Here is a 21,553-nt window from a genome sequence, read left to right as displayed (position 1 = left end):
ATGACAAACTGTGAAAACAAGTCCTTAGAGAATTAGATATCCTAAACTAAAATGAGGAATTAGAAAATATCTACAATCCAACACGGAAAAGTTCACAGCGTGAAGGTCTAGTCAGCGCCATTCATTCAAAGCAGCAGGAAAACGGACCTTCGAGGAGGGAGAGTGAAAAACAACCAGTGCCGTGCATGCGTGCTGGGGTCACGCACAGTGGCTTACACAGCTACCCATGCGTAAGGAAAGTTAGGCAGAGACAGGAACTACAGGCAGCCTAGAGTGAACCAGAGGCGGAAGCTTCATATCAAGACGAAAAATATTCTGTGTGTGTGTGTGTGTGTGACATTGAAAAGAAGAAATTAATGAATTCTATGACTCAATAACACAGCATATCCAAACAAAACAGGGAGAGGTAAAATATTTGTGGATTATTATATGTTCAGTTTAATTGATGAGTGGTCACGGTACCATTCAAGTCTTTGCCAGGCCTTGTCTGGAGGCCAGCACATAGTCTGATTTAGAGGGTGTTCTGTGCAGCCTTGTAAGCTCTAACTAGTCTGATGGGGTGGGTTAGAATATTCTGTAGGTGCCATACAATTCAGGTTGGCTAAAACATTGCTCAATTCTTGAACATCATTTTCGGCCTCTGTTTTAACCATTATTGAGACATCTCTAATATTACTGAATTATCTGTCTCTGTATTTTGTTAACTTTTTCTTTCTCTGTTTTGGGGTAATTATTACATTTCTGATTAATTCACTTTTCACATTATAACCTGTCGGTTTCTTGTACTACTTTTTCGTGAAATACATTTTGTTGGGTATTCATATAATTATTCTGCCTATGTTTATTTTCTACATAGCACAGCCTTTCTGTCCTTTGCCTGTTTGTTTCTTGGAATCAGAGTTTCTTGCTTGTAGACAAGGGACAGTTGGATCTGTTTTTAATTCTCTTTGCTTCCTACATTGCCTGTGTTGGTGTGGCTGGAGTTATGTCAGCTATCTTGGTGTTTGCTGTGGGTGTCGGCCTTCCTTCTTTTGTTCCCAGGATATCATCTCTCTTTAAAGCTGTATCACTTTTGAGTTCTTGCTGAAGTTTCTGAAGATTACAGAAACAGACGTTGTAGTCTAAAGTGTCTACTTCATGGTAAGAGTGTCCTGATTCTGATGACACATGGAAGCTCTGCTTGCCTGTAGCTCGGTCCTTGCTCCCCCTTTTGCTTTTATTCTTACATTGGCGACATCTTTAGATAAATGAGCCTTGTAATGTGGTTTTATAGTTACTGTACTTGTAATCCCAGTGCTCAGTAGGTTGAGGCAGGAAAATTGCTTCAGGTTTAAGGCCAGCCTGGGCTACATAGCAAAAACCTACTTCAAACAAATGAAACGAACAAAGAAAAAATAAAGGGATGGAGGAGGGGAGAGGATTTTCTTTTTGTTTGGACGTTTGACCTCCGAGCGTCTGTTGGCTCTGGTCTCTTTGAATCGTCCTGGCATTTGCTGCATCCGCGTGCCTGTTGGTGGTTTCTGCACATGCACACCAGTGTTCATGAAGCTCGGGCATCTTCATCTGTTACGTCCTCCAGCCGGGTGCTTTCCCCGTCTCTTCTCTTCTCTTCTGTAGACTGAGTTCTGTGGACGTTAATGTACCTAATAGTTTCTGCAGGTGCTCAAGCCTGGCTTGTTTTCTGTTTTCTGACCCACTACTCTTGTGACTTCCCCCCTCCTTTTTATGTCACTAGATCAGTCTGCTCTTGAGTTCACTCTTTAATTCTTTCATCATGTTCTCTTGTAGCTTTTGTCATTTTAGATTTAGCTATAGAAACAGAACTCGAGAGGTCACATGCCCTGGCCTATCAGGACTGTCTGTCTGGGTTGATTATGGGGGAGCAGGATTAGTTGTGATGCCTGGTCAGCCGACACAGCGATTCCTGGGTTTGGGAAGGGCGTGGTTGCACATCTGTCAGCTCCGTGTGCACTGGGTGGGTCTGCGGGGCTACTGTGTCAGTCAGCAAAGCCTCTAAGCTGTTGCCCGTGACTATGGTGTAGCTTTGCTATGTGTTTCCTGTGGAGGGTCATGGCTCAGGCAGGAAGTCAAGATGCAGTTTGCCAGTGTATGCTCCTTGAATTTTTCACTATTTTCATGTCAGCTTTTATGCTGAGGGTTTCACATTTTAATGACAAAAATATTTGCTGGAAATTATAGCTTGGAAAAAGAGCAGTGCTTTCGTGCTTCAGCAAAAAGCTAGGTAAAGCACTGATGTGGGTAAAGTAGCTGCAGAGTTTTATATTCAGATTGTATGAGCAGTAAACAGAGCATCTGAAATCACCACTTGCACATTGCAACAAACACATCATCATCTGCTTAAAAAAGAGTTATAATTACAGTTGACGAAGCATGGATCCCATAAAAATGCATTAGTGTGGCTTGACACATTAATTACCTGTTTTTGCAGATGTTTTTATGTATTGTTGTGTGAACAGTTTACAAAATAATTACAGGAAAGTCATATGGAAAATAAACTAGGTGGGAGGCTGCTCATCTAAATATTTTCATCCATGCGAGTCTGCGTGAGGCACAGCTGCTACTGCACAAGCCAGGGGCAGGGTGCTCCCCCAGGCTGAGCGGGCGACCTCCGGCTTCCGCGTTAGCAGCACAGTCGACGCACGTCCACTTCATAAAAATGGCTTAATTCGAGATTGCTAAGGAAACCCTTAATTCAGCTTGGAAGAAATGTAGATATCCAGGGATAATGTAAGTCAAATTAAGTGAAAATAAAGCCAAATCCCAAGTGGAAATCTACTGTCGTTTTAGCACTGGCAGGCTATTAGGCTCTCTGAGAAAGTCTTACGCATTATTCTGTGCTTTGTTGCATTATGCGCTGATGTGTATTCATATAACTCTCGGCCTGTTATGTACTATTATTAAGCATTGCTGTGTGTAAACTGCTCAGTTCAGTCTCCAGTTCCTGCTGAAAGTGTGAGCCTGCCTTTTCTCAGCAGCTGCTGTGCTGCAGTGAGCAGCCTCAGAAGTGAGTGTCATTGGAAGAATTGCAGGTCACAGGGCATGCCTTCTGTGCTTTTACAAACCATTAAGAAAGGTGTCTTTCACAACTGGCTGTAAAGTAGGACAGAGAGCTGGTGGAGTTCATCCTTATTGGTTTATAGTTACTTAGAATACCTGTGTTTCTTCTTGGTACTCTTTTGACAGTTTTAAGCAAAATTATGTCAAGATGTTATTTCCCTTTTTAGTGTACTGTGCCTCTTAGGGCCATGTTCTAGGGTCCTTTTGTGGGTATTTCAGCTCTTCAGGTGAAGAGACCCTGACTGCAATCTCTAGCCAGGCAGTCTTAGGCGTTTGTTGTTTTTTCGGAGGAAGGCACACAGGTACAGGGAGGAATAAGAGAGGCGACCCTAGCTGTTGACATGCAGTCCAGTGGGCTGTCCACTGGTTGTCCTGCGCTTAACCCCTGTGGCTGAGGGGTAGGCCAGTGGCTGTGGTTAGTCAGACCGCGTGATGCTGCTGCAACGTTTGGGCTCTCAGTCAGTGAGCAGCGCTTCACCGAAGTCTTCTGTGTGTAATGCTGTGGCTGGAACCTAGTTTAGTAGCCAGGTCTATGTCCTGGAGGGCCAGCAGGAACTGGAGAGAGCCTTCACTCTAGCTGTTTCCTTTGCAAGGAGACCATTGCTACAGCAGGGAGGCGCAGCCCCGTGTGACCATGCCTGCAGGAGGGTGAGCTTGTGAGTTCTGGCTCTGACGGATTCCGGTCAGGTGGGTTCCTGCGGACGGTGTTAGAGCTGGCAGGCTTCAAGCCCAAAGACTTGAAGTCAGCACTGTGACCCACACTGTGAAAGCAGAGGTTTCTGCAAGTTGACCTCTGACTTCCACTTGTACAGCATGACACACACAATAAAGAAATAAGTGTAGTTAGTTTTTTTTTTTTTTGGGGGGGGAGTATTAATGGAACCTGTGAAGCTTCTAGGATAGCAGATAATGAAGTACTCACAACCCTTGTTCATTTTACTTGATTTCAGAGGAAAAATAGTGTAGAGTAATATGGCAACAAGAAAACAGTTGTTGGGGCTGGGAAGATGGCCCTGGCTAGGAGCACTTGCTGCTCTCGCAGAGGACGCAGGGTCAGTTCCCAGCACCCGCATGGCAGCCCTCGCCTCTCTGTGCCTCCAGGTGCGGGCGAGCTGATGCCCTCTTCTAGCTTCCTTAGGCATCAGACATGCACGTGGCACACCTCATTCACGCAGGCCAAACACCTGCCCACATACAGGGATAGGAAAGCAAACCGGCGTTGCGTTGGCTCTTTTATGGACTGCCACTTTGTTAGGCTGCCCCAGACAGCTGATAAAAGAATGAGCAGAAGGCCTTTTGGAAGTTAGGGATCTTTCTATGTTTACCTTTCTATATGATTTTTACTCCAACTTTTCTTGAGTCCTTAGCTCGTATTGCAGAGCACAACAATCTTTCTGCTTTTAGCCAATTAGTTAATTGTATGTGGGGTGAGCATGCACTCTGTGGGAGTCAGAACTCCTTGCTGGTCGCGGTCCTCTCCTCCCTCCTGTGGGGCTCAGGGGTCACACTAAGTTGGCAGATTTGCTGCAGGCTCTTACCAGTGCTTCCTTCCTTTGGAGTCTCTTCTCTTTTGTTGACAGGATCACCTGTTAGCCACCTATCTTATTTGGTCTGTCTGTCTGTCTTCTAGGTGTCATACCACTAATTCACCTGCCTCGGCCTCTGGGTGAGGATCAGAGTTGGTGCCATGTGCAGGGCCTGTAATGTTTGTCCCCATCCTTTAAAAGCCATTTGACTTGAGAACAACATTAGAAAGTCAGGAATCGCAAGATTTTTTTTTTTTTTTGTTTTGTTTTGTTTTCCTAGAGGTGGGGCTATAGCTCAGTGGTGGGGCTTTGTGACACACTCAAGGCCCTGGGCTCAGTCTTAGCGCTGAGACAAATGGATAGATCAGGACCAGCCCAGTGCCAGCTTTTCGTGAGGTACGGTAGCACATGCCTGTGACTTTAGCGTTCGCGTCTGGATGCAAGGTGCCAGCACTCTGAGCTGAGGCATGAGGTCACACAGCAAGAGCTGGTTTTATTTTTATATTTATTTTTTATTTTGTTGTCGGACGTATGAACAGGTTTAATGGCACACCCATCATGGTAGCCGCAGTGCCCATCGGCGCAGAAGCTCTCAGAAGCAAGGCGGCTTCCTCGGCATCCTCCACAGGGCTGTTTCTGAGGCAGCAGGGCGTGGCACCACTGAGGCCTCTGTTGAGAGGAAGGGGCTGTCTAATCCGCCTTCTGAAAGTTGCCACTGATGTAAGGCACCCAGTCTAGGATCAGCCGCCAGTCCGGGGCCCACACCAGCCCCATGGCACCCACAGTGCCTTACATGCTGGCCGTGGGGATCCAATTCTTGGCCAGTTCCAGGTAGCATGGGCCTAGAAAACTGCTCAGCATTGCTTTAGGGTCTCAGTACTCAGGCTCACCCTGTTCCTCTGCCCCAGAGCAGTTCAAGACCTGGTTTTAAAAACAAACAAAAACAAGAGTGGGGCATGGTGGTACACATTTGCAATACCAGGACTTGGGAAGAAGGTCATAGGTCAGCATGGCCTGTGACACCCTCTTTCAAATCACATAAAAAAAGCCAACCCAGCTGGCCTTGAACTCACAGAACGCACCTGCCTTCCTGTCTTGAGTGTTGGGATTAAAGGTGTGGGATTCTACAGTGGCCAGCAACGATGCTTCGAAAGAAATAAAATGTTTTGGTTATTCCCTTTTAAAATTGTAAGAATAAAGAGAAGGTAAAGAGCAGAGAGACAGAGCTGAGGCTTGGAGTGGCAAGTGGGGCTAGCCCAGGGTCAGCTGGGCCTGGCTTCCTTGCACACCGGAGCCTGGGAAGCAGAAGCAGTGAGCACTTTAGGACTTTAACTGTTTTTGGTGACTTTTCTGGGGGTCTCCTAGCCACTGGTTTTGAGAGCAGCATTGGGAGAGGGTTGGCTCAATGCAAATACAAGGCAGACTCCCGAACTGACCGGCTCTGTTCCCTCTGAGTGCTGTGGGCTTCACCTCCTGCAAGACACGCAGCTGCGTGAATCATTCCTTCTTTCAAGGTCGCCTTTTGTTTTGAGAACACTTAACATAAGGCGGAAATGGTAGGCTATACCCGAGAAGAACAAAGCATCATTAAATATAGTCAATCAGCACTTAAAAACTGTAGCGACCAAGGCCATCTTAAATAGGTACATTCTTTTATGTGACCCAGTTGTAAAACAAAAACAAAAGAAAAAGCAAGAAAAAGCAACAAACAAAACTCAATGCAGTACCCATAGGTTGGTCTGATGTCCTTGCTGGAGTGATAAAGCCCAGGGAAGCAAGAGGCCACTGTGTGGCCCTGTTGGGGCGGAGAAAGAGAGCTCACAGAGTCGTGTGTGTGTGTGTGTGTGTGTGTGTGTGTGTGTGTGTGTGTGGTCGCTTGTGAGCATGTAGAGAAAATCTGCCTAAAACACCCTGGAAGTCCAGGAAATGGCTGCTGAGGTGCATACACACAGACACCCGTCTTCTGAGACGAGGTGTCTGAGCTGGCTAGTCCTGGATTCAGCGCTTCTTCTGTTTAGGGATGAAGGAGAGTGGATCGGAATCCATTCAGCTGAAGGACATCTGGGTTGTTTCCGGTTTCTGGCTCTTACAGATAAGGCTGCTATGAATGTAGTTGAGCAAGTGTCCCTGTGGTATGGTGGAGCATCTTTTGGGTGTATATACCCAGGAGTGGCATATCTGGATCTGAGGTAGCACTATTCCCAATTTTCTGAGAAAGCACCAGGTTGATTTCCAAAGTGGTTGTGCAAGTTTGCACTCCAGCAGTGGAGGAGAGTTCCCCTTTCTCCACATCCTCTCCAGCGTGTATTGTCACTTGAGTTTTTTATCTTAGCCATTCTGATGGGTGTAAGATGGAATCTCAGAGACATTTTGATTTGCATTTTCCTGATGACTAAGGACGTTGAGCATTTCTTTAAGTGCTTCTCTGCCATTCAGTATTCTTCTGTTGAGAATTCTCTGTTTAACACAATTTTTAATTGTGTTATTTGGTTTGTTGGTGTTTAATTTCATGAGTTCTCTGTTTGGGATATTAGTCCTCTGTTGGATGTGGGGTTGGTGAAGGTCTTTCCCATTCTGTAAAAAGACTGCTGTTTTGTCCTATTGACAGTGTCCTTTGCCTTGCAGCAGTTTTTCAGTTTTTTGAGGTCCCGGTTTTTGATTGTTGATCTTAGTGCCTGAGCATGAATAGCTTTTTATCAGGGGCATGTGATTGGAGGACGGGGCCCAGGGGTCCTGCCTCTTGCAGAGTTTGGTAGTCTAGCGTCCAGAGGGCACGGGTTCTGTAAATCATCCTTTTATATCGAACTCAACTTTTAGGAGACACTTGAACTTTTGACAGGACAGTGGCTGTGCTTTTCATGGTCCCCAGAAGCTCTCGAGAGCAGTGGGCTGCATATATGACTTCGAGATATGCTAACTGGTTTATGGCTCCAGAGTCGCTGTGCACAGTGCTGTCTACGGGCTGCGGAGCCTGGGAAAACAGCAGCCGCCAGTCTGATAAACCGGACGGCTCCCACAGAGAGGGCAGCCTGTGGGCCAGCTGCCAAGGGTATGCGCCCTGGGCTGGAGGAGCCACAGGCTGGGAGCGCCCTCTGCTGGGGAAGGAGGGAGCTGGGCAAGCTTTCAGTACTCCTGCGGCCCCGCCCAGCCTCTTCAGGGCCGCTCTTCCCCATCTCAGTTCTCTGTTCCACTGTCGGTCATTTCTGGGAGCACCTTCACAGACAGCCAGAAATTTGCTTATCAGTTTTCTGGGGTGTTTAAAAAGTCAACCCAGTCAGTTTGACAGCTACGGTTAAGACTTGAATAGTGGGAGTCGTTCTCCTGTCTGTGTGAACCACATTCACAAACAGCGTGATGAGTTAGAGCTGTTCTGGTCCAGCGCCTAGGCACTGGGCAGCAGCGCTCCGCACAGTCTTTATCCATGGCTGCCGTGTGTCAGTCACCATGGCCTTTGAAGGGGCCGGGTGGGGGGACCGCAGATCTGCACACGGAAGGAACATTCTGAAGCCCTCCAGCCTTTCTGCCATGCTTGTAGTTTCCATGGCAGTGGTTCCCCATCAGCAGCGGGAGTCCATTTCAGCACTGGTGTTACAGTCCTTGTTTCTCTGTTTCTATGGAGACTGCCTAGAAAGTGGCAGAAAAGCCAAAAGTTTAAAAAACAGTGATTTGATAACAAAATCTGATTGGAACTGTGTGGCTGCGGCCATGTGTTCCACAACTCGGTGCGAACTTCACGGTAGTGTGTAGGGCAAGCTCACGGCTATGAATAGAGCCAAGTCCAAACTTAACAGATGGGGTCGAGCCCAAGGTGAACCCAAGATGCTAGACAGAGGTTTCAGTTAGAGCGTGCTGACTGTCACCGAGGAGGAGAGTGGGGCTGGGGTAGGGTGGGGTAGGCCCCACGGCCCCACCGTGAGCCCAGCCACAGCGTGGGTGCACAGAGCCAGAGAACAGCATCATTTGTGTTCTGCCATCAGTGCCGAGGCATGCAGCAGTTATTTATGTGATTTTCCCTTTTGATTTCATGTATATGGTGTGTGGATGTGCGTTTGCGTGCATGTGTGTGAGCTTGTGTGTGTAGGAACATTGTGAAAGAGAGGGCAGAAAGACTGAGCCAGAGGACCAGAAAGCCTGCTATGAGACCATGCCCTCTGTCCATGACGGGAAGCTGCCGTAGGAAACCCAATACCACGCTCACCTAAGGTCCCGAGACCCACACAGTGACGGCACTGGTGACATCCCGAGAGGATGAGGATGCTGCTAGATGAATGTCTGTGGAGCGAGGGAGGCTCCTCCCCAGCTCTACCCAGAGAAGCCCTGAACACACACACACACACATGCACACACACACATGCATACACACATGCACACACACACACACACGCACACACACGGGCACACATGAATAGCACATGGTCTTTTATCCATCTTTAAATGAAATGGTTCTTCTTGGTCATACACATCCTCCCATTCTGGAGAGAAGAAAGCTCAACTCTCAATAAGCTCTTGAGGTCTTGGGAATTCGGAGGCTGTTTTTAGGAAACGGAGACCCAGATTTGTTAAAAGACTTCCGTAATTTTAAGATGTTGGGATTTCAGGCATGTCCCTGCTTCCCCATGTAAGAGGAGTGAGAACTGGTTGCTATGACACACCCATGAAGCGCACACAGCTCAGTGTGATTTTAATTCGGTTCTGTTCTCGGCTCCGCTGGCCGTTTGCGTGGCCTGTGGCCCACCCAGGCCCTGCTCACTGAGCTGCGTTTGCTTCTGGTTGGAAATGATGCTGCCTGAGCCAGGGCTCGCCTCTCACCCAGAGCTTTCCACGCGCTCTGTGTGTCTGTGGCGAGGCCGAAGCCCTTTGTGAGTTTGACTTCTCCTCCTCACAGCCAGCGAAGTGACGAAGCGGGGGCGGCTCGTGGGGTGAACCGTGCCCGCGCCCCCTGGTAAGCAGACCTCCTCTCTGTCCCTCAGGGGAGTCGAGCCCCACGCGCCGGGAGGCGGTGAAGCGGCGCACGGCGGAGTACCTCCTGCGCGCCGAGAGCATCGTGCGGGCGTCGCCGCGGCTGCCCGCCGGACCCCAGGTAGGCCCCGCCCGCGGCCGCCCCTCCGCGCCGCCCCCTGCCGTCCCAGCCTTTCCCAGCGAGGACGGCTGAGGCCGTGCTCCGTGGAACGTTCCCGTCCTTCGCTTGAGGCAGAGGAAGCGAGGCCTGCCTTCCCCGCACCTGTCTCCGCCCACCTGTGCCCCGGGCAGAGTTAATTAAGACCGGGTGGCTCGGTGTGAGCGGCTGGTGGCCCCGGGGCAGCGGGGAGGCTGGGGCCGGGTCTTCTCTGTCTGTCGGCTCTGGATCTGCGCGTGCGCGGCGCTGCCCGCAGGGCGCTTCTTTCCGCAGCCGAACCTCCCGCAGCACGGTCGGTCACAGGCTTGCCGCCAGGCGACAGTGCAGGCCACACACTCCCTGTGATCCCAGCCCACAGCTGCGCGGTGCTCTTGCTCCTCGGAAGCCACAGCTCTCGTGCAAGGCTGTGCAGCTTTGTCAGCGGGCTGAACCTGCCCTCGGGTGCGAGCGTTTGCTGCAGCCGCCGAGGCACAAGCTGTGGTGAAGGTTTCGGCTGTCTGTCCCCCAGCGCTGCCCACGTTGCCCGAGGCTTCAGAGATATGACTGGTTGTAGCGGCCAGGTCCGGTCTGGCCGAGTCTGGCCCGTTCTGGAGCAGCTTTTCCGCTCTAGCTTATTGCTACGGTTTTTTTGTAGTGGGGGAAATGTTTATTTCCTTAGTTAATCCAGGAGGCAGGGAGCTTGGTGTTATAGCCTGTCACCTAAGCCAGGAAAGAGACAAAAACATTGTTATAAAAGTTATCTTTTTTAGTGTGTGTCTGTGTGAGCGTTTGTATGTGTCTGTGTGTGCGCAAGTGTGCGTGCATGTGTGTCTGTGTGTGTAAATGTGTGCACATGTCTGTGTGTGCATGTGTCTGTGTGTGTGTGTCTGTGTGTGTGTGCTTACAGTGCGTGTAGGTTCTCCCCACATGGTCCCAGGGAGTGACCTGAGGTTGTAGCTTGGTGGCACTCATCTGGAAGATGAGGCAGTCGTGGGCCTCTGCTGGACAGTTCTTAAGGAAAGGAAACTTTTAACTGTGGATAGGAAACTTCTGTCCCTCAGGGTATGTGTCTTCATTCTCCATTTTGCTTTGGGGCCAATAATGACAGCATCTAACAACACGAGCTCCCGCGAGCACAGCGCCACCTGGAGGCCGGAGCGCACGGCGTCTTTACCCCCAGCAGTTAGCCCGCCCGCCACCTGTGCTGCCTTCTCCCTTCCTGTGCACCCTGGTCAGCATGCCGGCCTTCCATGCAGTCGGGACTTATTCTTGTAATTTTTACTTCATTAGTCCATACTGGCTGTAATGGTTTGCAACATTCTTTACATATGTACGACGTCTTAGGGGTCATAGCAAACAAACACAAGGCCTTCTGGGTAGTTCCTGACCTGGAGAGCACAACCACTCTGTGGTTGAGTCGGAACCTCGCGTTCAGCATAACGTGTTTGCCGTGCGAACAAAGCTGGGTCTAGAGCAACACAGCCATTCAGTGTCTTTACGACTTGATGTACCCAGCCAGACACACATGGGAGCCGCACAGAGCTGTGCAGCACGGCCGGCCAGGCCTCTGGAGCTCAGCAGACGAAGCTGACTACCCAGAGCAGCCAGGCTAGTGGGGAGGTATTCCCGAAGGGTAAAGGGGGTGACCACTGATTCTCGTGACGTGTGGCTGGTTTGTTTGTGCATGAGAGGGTAGATAGGATGTTTTTCTTGATGGTGAACATTTGCTTTTCGTTTTCCATGTGTGTGTTTTCCTGTGAAGCCTGTCTCCATACTGGCCAGGAGCAGGAATCCCTGTTTTCTTGAGATTAGCTTGGTGAACCCATTGTTTCTCTTCCTCTTCTTTTTAAAATTTATTTAAATTATTCATGTGCATTAGGGTGAAGGTGTCAGATCCCTTGGAATCAGCATTCAGACAGTTGTGAGCTGCCATGTGGGTGCTGGGAATTGAACTCCGGTCCTTTGGAGGAGCAGACAGTGCTCTTGACTACAGAGCCATCTCTCCAGCCCCTTGTTTCTCTTCTTTAACCGTCTTTGCATGTGAATTTGAACCAACATGGTGAGGATGGTGTGAGGGCCTCAGCCCCTTCTCTCTGATGCTGTGCAAAGCAGATGTGACTTCTCCAGTGACTCCTCGTGCAAACATCTCTTCAAGGTTTCAGGAGATAAAGGGATCCTGTGGGGCTTCAGCACTGTCGTTGCGCTCCATCTTCCCCCCTTGGCAGCGACTGCTCCCTCTGCCTCAGCCTTCTCTTTGCTTTATTGAACTTTGGAGCCTTGGAGCCTCTTGGGTGTAATTATTTGATTATTTACATTCAACTCCTTTGCAAACAAATGTTTGTAATCAGCAAAACATTCTCTCAGCTTTACTTCATGTGTCATGAAAGGTTCTAAGAAAACTGGACAGGTGGGATCCTGACTTCAGCAGCCAGGCTGTTTTCTTTCTTTCTTTCTTTCTTTCTTTCTTTCTTTCTTTCTTTCTTTCTTTCTTTCTTTCCTTCCTTCCTTCCTTCCTTCCTTCCTTCCTTCCTTCCTTCCTTCTTTCTCCTTCCTTCCTTCCTTCCTTCCTTCCTTCCTTCCTTCCTTCCTTCCTTCCTTCTTTCTTTCTTTCTTTCTTTCTTTCTTTCTTTCTTTCTTTCTTTCTTTCCTTTTTCTTTCTTCCCAAATTGTGAAAGATTTAAAATAGCATTTTTGTCTAAAAATTTTTTGAAATCAATTACATGTAGAGAAAGGATAGTAAATTATTGAAATGCAGGACATAAAACATGTAAATACCATTCTATCCTGCAGTCATCCTGAGTGAATGCCGCCATATAGAATCTTCTGTGTCCTGTAGATTTTGAGCACAGCTGCCATGCCGGCATTGACAGCATAGCAGTGTTTGCTGCTGCTGCTGCTGCTGGCCGATTGGCCAGGTGTTGTCAGAAGACTTTGAAACTCAGTGAGAGAAGTGACACGGGGCATGGGGCTCAGCAACAGGTGGCTCAGTGGCAGGTGTGCCAGCTGTCTAAGGGAGGCTGAGAGTGGTGGAGCTAGCCATCTGCCCAGGAAGTGTTGGTGAAGCTAGGACTCCGCAGAAGAGCGTGAGGTCACAGACTCCGTGCCGCTGGTTCCTGGATGCTCAATTTCTGAGTGCGGATTCCTCTTTTGAGACAGTCTTGCTGCGTAACCCAGCCGGCCTCTTGTCCTCCCCAAGGCAGTGTTTGTAAGATCTACTGCTGTCCTCAGCCAGAGTCTGGCTTCTTGCTTCCCTTGCTCTTCCTTCCTGACGTTAATGACTCCTGCTCAGGAGTTTGGAGGAGCTGCTCGCCCCACTCTGAGTGCGGCTGGCGCAGCAGCCCCACCAGGAAGCTTGTTGGAAGCACTGAATCTTGGGTGCCCGCCTCAGACCTCCTGCATCGTATTTTCCACTTTGATAGGTCCTCAAAGAGGACGTACACTAGAGTTTGAGGAGTGCTGCGCTCACAGGTAGGTGGAGGCTGTGTAGTGAGAACACTGACTAAATGAAGGAGGCCTTGGATAGGTCAACTGGTAACTTAACAAAACTCAAAGGAGAAACCAGGGAGCCCTCACTACCCTTTTAGAGAGCAGAAATGGCAACCAGATTCTAGTTGTTGCTAACTGCAGATCACAGGTCCTGGTTGTGGAGAGCATTGCAGGAAGCTGTGCATCTCAGCTTCCCTGGCTTTGGCTGATTGAGCAGCGTGATCTTGCCATTTCTGTTGGGTCATCAGCCCTTCTTGTCTCTTCTCTCTTCTTGTCTGTTGCATCCTGGTATGGATGAACCTAACCATTCTTTCTTGTCATCATCTACGACAGTAGCCCTTACACATAAGAGAAACAGTCACTTTTTACATCAAGGGCGTCAGCTCTGTTGCCAGGAAGTCGTTTCCTGCTGCTCTGGAACAGTGTGCTGCTCTTACCACTGTTGGCAAGATTTTCTTACAAGTAAGAGCTCATTATTTCACTCATTTTGGGACAGGGTCTCTTGTGGAGCCCTGGCTGGCCTAGCCTTCATGGAGATCCTCCTGAATCAGCATCCTGAGTGCTGGGATTACAGGCATGCTCTGCCTCACCTTGATGTAATTACAGACCAGTCCTCTGTTCAGCGTATGTCATCACAGACAGCTCAGCTCTCTACTTCTCAGTCTCCTTATGTTAGAAAGAGAAAAGAACCCGAGATCTGGATTTAGTCTCTGCAGCCTCTTTCTGGTCATAAAACTGTGGATTATGTTTCCTTTTGCTGTCTGAAGACAGGGTAGGTCTGTGCAGTTATACATAATTTAAATGCCACTACATATAAGAAATAACATTATTCCTTGAATATTTTGTATGTACATGGAATATGTTTTGATCATATTCATCCTCACTTCTCCCAGATCCATCCCACTTTCTCTTCCACTGCCTTCCAGCTTTCTGACCCATCAAATGTGCTGCCCACGTACTGATGGTTGCGCCATGAAGTGAGGTGTGGCAGACTGACCAGGGCCACAGAAAACTGACTATCCTTTTCACAAAAGGCAACGAAACAAGGTTTAAAAAAAATACCTGTTTCATAACCTTGGTGTGCTCTGTCTCTGATCTTAAGATTCCAAAGTGGTTTACAGAATAAAGAGAAGTTTTGTGTCAATTTCCTTTGCCGTTCTTGTCAGCACCAAGCAATGCTCTTCCCATCAGCACTCAGTTCGCTGTTCTACACAGAACACCCGCTCTCCCCGCCTGGGGGAGGATAGTACACGTGTTCTTGGCATCCAGGGGCTGTGGAAACCAATCCTAAGTATGGACTTTTGTTTTCCTGCCTTCCACTTTGAGTGCTTCCTTCACTGTGTCAGACCAGTCATGCCTCTTGTTGATTTATAGTGTGTTAGTTGGCTTTTTAGTTGCTGTGGAAAAGGTGGAAGGATTTATTCTGGCTCTCGGTTTCAGACTGGGTCACTTGGCTCTGTTGTTTCTAGTCTATGGCAAAGCATAGGTAATGACTGAGGGTCTGCGTAGAGTGCATGTGTGGGAGGCAAGTCTCCAGTGACCTGCTGTTCTCTGCCCTGGCCCACTTCCTGAATCCCATTAACAACCATAGTCTTTTAAGCTGTGAATACATAAGTGGATTCACTCATGAGGTCAGAGCCATCAATTCCCAGTCACCTCCCAGAGGCCTCCCTTTGGAATACTGCTGAGCTGGGACCGAGCCATCGTCATAAGGGCGCTGCTGCCACCCACAGTCTAAAGCACAGCACTGTCCTGTCTGTCACCATGCACAGTGGTGCAGCAGGGATTTCTGTAGTTCCTTCTTTGCTGTTGGAATAGGGGGAGTAAACTCTTTGGAATCTGAGAGACCAGTGAGCAGCGACTGAGAAGAATCAACAGAACCCAGAGGCGCCATGTTGTGGCATTTGGTGTATTAAATGTCAAATGTAATGGATAAAATATCACTTTCCCCTGGGAGCTCTTTTGCTAAAATTATAAGCGGGCCTTCCTTGTGTGCATGCACGCGCATGTGTGTGTGTGTGCATGTGTGTGTGTGTGTGTGTGTGTGTGTGTGTGTGTGCGCGCGCTTGCATGTATGGTGGTGGTGGTGAGGTGCAAATGTGCATTTGTCTGTGTGTCATAAAGACCGACAGCAGTAGGGCAGGGAGGTGAGGTCTGTGTAGGACTTTTCTGTCTGTCTTTGTGATGGGAGAGATTCACCATTCTGAGTCTCCCTTTGCCTACGAATGAAACGGAGGGTATTAGAGCAACTTCCTGTGCGTACTGCACAGTGTGGTGATGGGAGGGTGCAGACACAGTGACACAGTGGAAATTCTGTACGAGAGGCTGTTTTTGTAGTTGCTCCCATGTGGTACAGTGCTGTCTTGATACAGATTTACATGCATTAAACGCCCTCCTTAGGTGCTGAGCTTTTAAGGAGGCAGCGATGCATCTGTTTTCTGACATCTATTTTAGCTCCTAATGAAACAGGAGATCAAATAACATTTGTTAAAACACATCTAAGAAATCTAAATTATATCATTTCAAAAAGATCGTTATCTAGGGCAATGGAGATATTTTCTCAAGTTAAAGTATCTCTAAAACATTAAAGCTGGGCCTACGGATGGTTCGGTTGGTCCAGCATGAGGACCTTAGATCCTGGCACCGTGTGAACTGCTGAGCATGGCAGCGCGTGTCGTACTCCTAGCACAGGGGAGGCAGGGCAGAGGCTTCACGGTCCGTGAGAGTGCTAACCAGTCACTCTAGCCAATCGCGAGCTCCAGGTCTAGGGAGAGATTGCGTTTCAGGGGTGGCGCAGCACCCCCTCCAAACCCTCCCATCCCGGGTGGCCAGGGTGGAGTTCCTCCCTGTCTGGCCATGCCGGTGAGCACAGGGTGGCTCAGGAAGCCCTCCCAGGCTGGCCCCTCTGTGTTCTAGTCTAGCTTGTTGATAAGGCCTTCTGTCCTGTGTACGGGGGCCTTGTCTACTGTGAGCAGGAGTTACAGAAGTGCTTTCTGGACATAAATGCCAACTGGAGGTGTTGTAGTCCTTCTCATCTAGGGCTCAGTCGGCTGCCAGGGAAAAGCTAAGTGTGGGCTTTGGAAGCTAGTGCTGTTTTTAACTGTGCCACTCAAGCAGCCTTTTCTCAGAGTCATTGCTCCTTTTTGTAGTTAATAGACTGTTTTCCACATCACGGATTTTAAAATATTTGAAGAAAATCTCTTTTTCTCATAAATCACCCCAACCTCTGTTCTAATAATTACCAGTTATGTTGATTGGGGATTTTTTTTTTCACCATTGTTTGGTAATTTTTCTGGTTGAGCTTGAATCTGCCAATTCTTTTAAAAACATGTTATCTATTAAAGCATCTAAGTGCATCCTTTATTTTATAAAGAAACACTAGAGGACTGTTGTTTCAAGGTTTTTTTTCCTTGTTTTCTTTCTAAATTACATTTAGTCAGTCTGGGTAAATTCAAGGCTGTCAGTGACTTCGGCCCGCTTACCTGATGGCTAGCCATCTTTGTGATAGCTCTAAAAACAGTATCAGCTCATTAAAATTTCTTTTTAAAAACCCGTTTTCAGTGCTATGACTTATTTACTTGTGCTTCTGTCTTGCTTTTTCTTTTTGATTTTCTTTATTTTGATTTTTTATTTTACATTACAGACAAACAGTAACTTTTCCTTTTATCTTTCCCTTCTCTGATTTATGATGAATTTCGTTTTCTTTGGCCTGGCGTTCGCTTCAGTAGGCAGTCTTCCTTCAAGTACCTCCCTCATTGATGTGTCATCTTTGATATCCTCCATTAGCCTCCAGGACCACGAAGTTCAAGGCCCCCCTGGAACCTAAGGAGCCCTGCCGAGGAGCTGAAGGCCTTCAGAGTCCTTGGGGTGATTGACAAGGTAACTCTTCAGTGCCTCTTCTAGGCTTCAGTCAGAAATTGACTGCATGCTGACATTCTGTCTTTGAAGCTTGGGATCTTAAGGATACGAAACAAAAGGGGAAATGACTCAAATGCATCTGCACTTTAAAATAACAAAGCAGCAGAGGGAACGCTTTTATCTCAGCAATTCACATAAGGTCATGCAAAATACATCTGTGCCAAGGAGAAGGTGTGTATTTGTTGGCATTCAGTTGAGTAAGGGGTTTTAATTTTCTAAAGTGTGGTGATAGGGAGATGCACTTTGTGCCACTTAATTTGTGAATTTGCAGCTGTTCAACCTTAACTGAAACACTCACTTTTTGGTGAGAAAGAAAGATGTAATTCCTGGTTGCTGTCATTTATGAGCACCTACTGTGTGCCCACACCCGCATACTAGGCATTTGTATAAAGTGGTTTTTGGAATCCTTCTTACAATCCCATTGTTTGCATTTTGGTGGGAAATGCAAAATGTTTGGTGATACAAAAACATATGGAATAATTAATTTGCCAGGAAGTGACATGCTCAGTTTGTGTGAGTGCTGAGTGCAAACCTTGAACTTGGTTGATTCCAAAAACTGCTTTCTCAGGGCACTGAGCCCCCTTTACACCTCAACCAACATGACACAGAGCGTAGTGACATGCCAGTCATGACAAATTCTTATCAACACCAAGCCTGTCAATTGCACGCTCTGGAAATATCAAATTGTTCTACCATTTCAGCATCAGAGAAAAGGCTGTGTTTAAAGTTGGCATAGGTGAACCTCCACCTCTTGCCCACTCGGCATTGCGCAGACACACCTCAGCGCTGTTTGCCTGAGTGCATCAAATGCCACCCGCCTCCTGAAGTGCTGTGTGTGAGTCCCCGTTGCCCTCGAGCAGTCTGCAGTGCCACTGGTGAAGTCTGGGCAGGCGCCCACAGTGACGTCTGAACATCGAGTCAGAGCTCCAGGAAGCTGCTGGTGTTTTAGTCTTGCATCATTGTCAGACACGCAGTATGAATGAAGTCTGAGCTTAAAGAATTTTGTGCAGTAGGGGTTGTGTTTTGTTCCGAGTCTGTGGCGTTCCTGTGCTGCTTGTGTTTGAGAGGAGCCTGGATGCATGCAAAGAGTGGATGCAGGCGCTTTGATTGTCGTGCGGACATGTCGCCTTCCTTCGTGTGCCGTCTGATTAGCTCTTAGACTCGTGTCTTATGACTCAGGGACTACTCATTGTTGTGCTTTGAGCCCCAAGGCATACTATAGTTCTGGTTAATAGATAGGAGCCCCACACATTAATATAAGCAGACTGTTGGCAATGGAGGAATCCCTGGTTTTGTATTTGAGGCACAGTCCATCGCTGTCTGTCTCATTGACCAGTGTCTCTCAGATGCTAGTTTGTAAGTGGTGAGAAGGAGCTCTGTGTCTGGAAATCAGCTTAGCAGATAGTCTTGAAGATCATAACATCATGTCTACAAATAAGACATGAACATGTGGATTTTAGAATTTAGATCATTGTTCAAGGTTGTTAGGAGACATTGAAAAATACACTGCACATACGACAGATCTGGTATGAAAGATATTTATTAGAAATAGATGGAGAGAGAGAGGGAAGGGGAGAGAGAGTCAGACAGACAGACATGGTGGGGGAGGGGATGCCTCAATAGAGAGAGGGGAGAGAACAGGGAGAGAGAGGAGAGGAGAGACAGATGACATCGTAGGACACAGGTACTGACATAGGATGTTGTCAGGACTTTAAAGGTCCCTAAGGGCAGGCCAGTTGAACTAACTGCACAACATAACAAAGGTAAATTCCTTTTCATTGTACTAAAGAATAGCTCAAGTTCAGGTTTTAGAAACTTGGGCTTTGGGAGAGAGGAGCTGAATAAATTCAGTCTAGAAAACACACAGGCACAGCACTGTAGATCTGGGACAGCAGTCGCTCTGCTTCTATTTCATTTCAGTGTTTGCTAATTGTGAATTACCTTGTTTATTAACTTAGCAAGTTTTGAATAAAATTTCATTAGGAAATACATTTTATAATCTCTGTCTAGAAAGCAAATAAAATAGTATTGTTGTTAGTGTCTACCTGAAGACTTTGTGAGAACAGTGGCGTGCAGTTTTAATTCTCACCAATTCTAGGTTCTTTGTACCTAGAATTATGCCTAGCACACCATGGCTCTCAGTGCAGTTGTTCAAGAGTGAGCTGGAAAGAATTTAAAATATGTCGTAGAGTGACACCTACTGGCACAGTGTGAGACTGCCGCCTCGAACCGTTCTGCAGTGTCACACTGTTGAGTGTCTGTCTACCCAGAGGGTCGCCAAGCACCGCTCTTTGTTGGCTTCGTGTTCCAGCAGAGGGAAGCGATCTTCTGTTTCTTAGCTGCAATTGTACAATCCTTTATGTACAAGGAATTTAAGCCCGAGGGCCCACAGAGTACAGATAAGCAGGTGCCCACACAGTATAGATAAGCTGCAGAAATGACTGGGCCGGTAAAGGCCTTCAGTGTCCTATTGTAGGAAGACTGGATGGAGGAAGGGGCATTTCATGATAAAGTCATGTGTAGGCTTCAGGGATTTGAGGCAGGATCCCTGTCACACTTGTTTAACAAGTGTGGGAAGGAGGGGCCTTGGTTACGCTGGAATAAATACAAGCTGGCAAACCAGGGCATTTGGGTTCACTGTGGGGGAGGGGTAGTATGCAGTGGAACTCCCTGTTAGCTGTAATCTCTGTCTTCTCCCCTCCCCCTGAGAAAACAGCTAGACCCCAGGAGGCTCAAGCCACAGAGAGTCAGGCTCTGTTTCCGCCCCCATCGGCAAAGGCCCGCTGTGCCTTCTAGGTTGGTAGCACTGTGCCGTGCTGCCCAGAGTCCACAGAAAGCCACTTGTCATACGAGAGCAAGCAGGGTCTGACTTGAGTGAGAAATGTGATCAGCACTGAAGCGAGGCTTTGAAATAGTCATCATAAAGTGGCCAGCAAGTGCTTGCAAACACAGAAAGCAAATGCAGAGGAGTCTAGCCAGGGCGGGCGGAGAGCGGGTGCTCTCGGATCACAGGGAGCACCCTTCAGTCCCCACAGCACGCAGAGACAGAGATGTCGAGGCATGGAGGGAGGATGGGCCCAGGGAAAACGAGCACAGTGAGACCGAGAAGCCCTGGAGACTGACTCAGGAACTGGTGCTGTATCGTCTGGTTCTAGGTAAAGAGAAAGTCTGAACAGGTAATGGCTGACAGAACCCGTAAGGTCAGGAGTTCAGTGAACCCTGAACAAGGCAGGTGCGAAGAGATTCACTGGACAGCCACCACAGCCAACTTCTAAAAACTAGTGGTTAGGAAAACAAGTGCAAGGAGGAGAGAAACATTTTCTCACAGGCACAAATGAGCCCAAATGACCTTAGAAAGCAAAGTGATAAAAAGGACACAAGGACACCGCAGGACATAGATGCTAAAGGAAGGAGAAAATACCTTTCAAGGATGAAGGGAGAAGGCATGGTGGTGGTGCGCACCTTTGATCTCAGTGCCTGAGGCAGAGGCAGGTGGACCGAGGAGTTTGAGTCCAGCCTGGTCCATCTACATGGTGAGTTCCCGGTTAGCCAGGGCTACATGGTGGGACCTCGCCTCGTTAAAAGAAAGAATGAGGGGAAGTGTGGGCATTGTCAGACTAAAGGCAGAAAGGCCGTGCCACTAGCCAACTTGGCATAGAAATAAGCTTTCCCAGCAGAAGGGAAATGTAAAAACAGGAGCCTTAGCACAGACCAGGAGTCAGATGAGCTTGCCTGTTTCCTAAAGCCCGTTTTATGCCTCAAGTCAGAGTTGTAGTCAAGAGTGGTACGGTTTTTGATTGTGAGCCTTGACTAACGCTGAGCCATCTTTCTAGCCCTGATATAGTTTTAGATGTATGTGGAAACAGCATTAAAGACAATGTGTAAGTAAGGGAGGCTGTAGAAGGTAAGGAGAGAGAAGCCTCCACGCAGCCTGCTGAAGCGGTGGCTCCAGCCACCACCGTGGGTGGCAGTGCGTGTATATTAATTACGTACGCATGTATTTTATAATAACAGGAGATGCCACTCAAAGCTCTGTAGATAAGTATGTGTGTACGTGTGGGAGACAGAGTCATGCTGTGTAGCCCAAATGACCTTGAACTGATGCTTCTCTAAGCTTAGCCTCTTGAATGCTGAGATTACAGGCATGGGCCACCACATCCAGCCTGAAGTGGATTCTAAAAACCCCCAGTAATTCATATTAATGCAGAAGTGAAACCAAGGAAGCCTCAGAACAAGCTTTAAAACTCATACAAATGTAAGCTCAAACACATCACTACACTAAGTATAACTAATCTAATTATATTGGTTAAAGAAAACATGATAAGAGTGGATTAAAAATGTAACTCAACTCTATGATGTGTATAAGAAGTTCATTTCAGATACAATGATGTAGATAGGTTTAAGGTGGAAGTATGGAAAAGACACAGGCAAGCCTTCATCAGAAGAAAAC

At 47.8% G+C, this 21,553-nt stretch overlaps 1 protein-coding gene and 1 pseudogene across 7 annotated transcripts in view; one reads left to right on the top strand and one right to left on the bottom strand.

Annotated features, from left to right (window-relative positions):
- The window catches only part of Rps6kc1 (ribosomal protein S6 kinase C1), a 126,657-nt gene that overhangs the window by 50,544 nt on the left and 54,560 nt on the right, over positions 1 to 21,553 (top strand). For 6 of the 7 annotated variants that reach the window (XM_060364916.1, XM_060364914.1, XM_060364917.1 and 3 more), the window contains 2 exons: positions 9,575 to 9,684; positions 16,972 to 17,064. The exons of the other annotated variant lie outside the window; for it this stretch is intronic. In XM_060364916.1, the coding sequence (XP_060220899.1) occupies positions 9,575 to 9,684; positions 16,972 to 17,064 (203 nt within the window). The remainder of the gene's footprint in view (positions 1 to 9,574; positions 9,685 to 16,971; positions 17,065 to 21,553) is intronic. 7 annotated transcript variants of the gene reach the window in all.
- Positions 5,295 to 5,465, bottom strand: LOC110556974 (cytochrome b-c1 complex subunit 10-like; annotated as a pseudogene).

This window comes from Meriones unguiculatus, chromosome 11 (genome assembly GCF_030254825.1).
Source record: "Meriones unguiculatus strain TT.TT164.6M chromosome 11, Bangor_MerUng_6.1, whole genome shotgun sequence".
NCBI classification, from domain to species: domain Eukaryota; kingdom Metazoa; phylum Chordata; class Mammalia; order Rodentia; family Muridae; genus Meriones; species Meriones unguiculatus.
The sequence above is the reverse complement of the archived record's forward strand: the minus strand, read 5'-3'. Positions and strand labels throughout refer to the sequence as shown.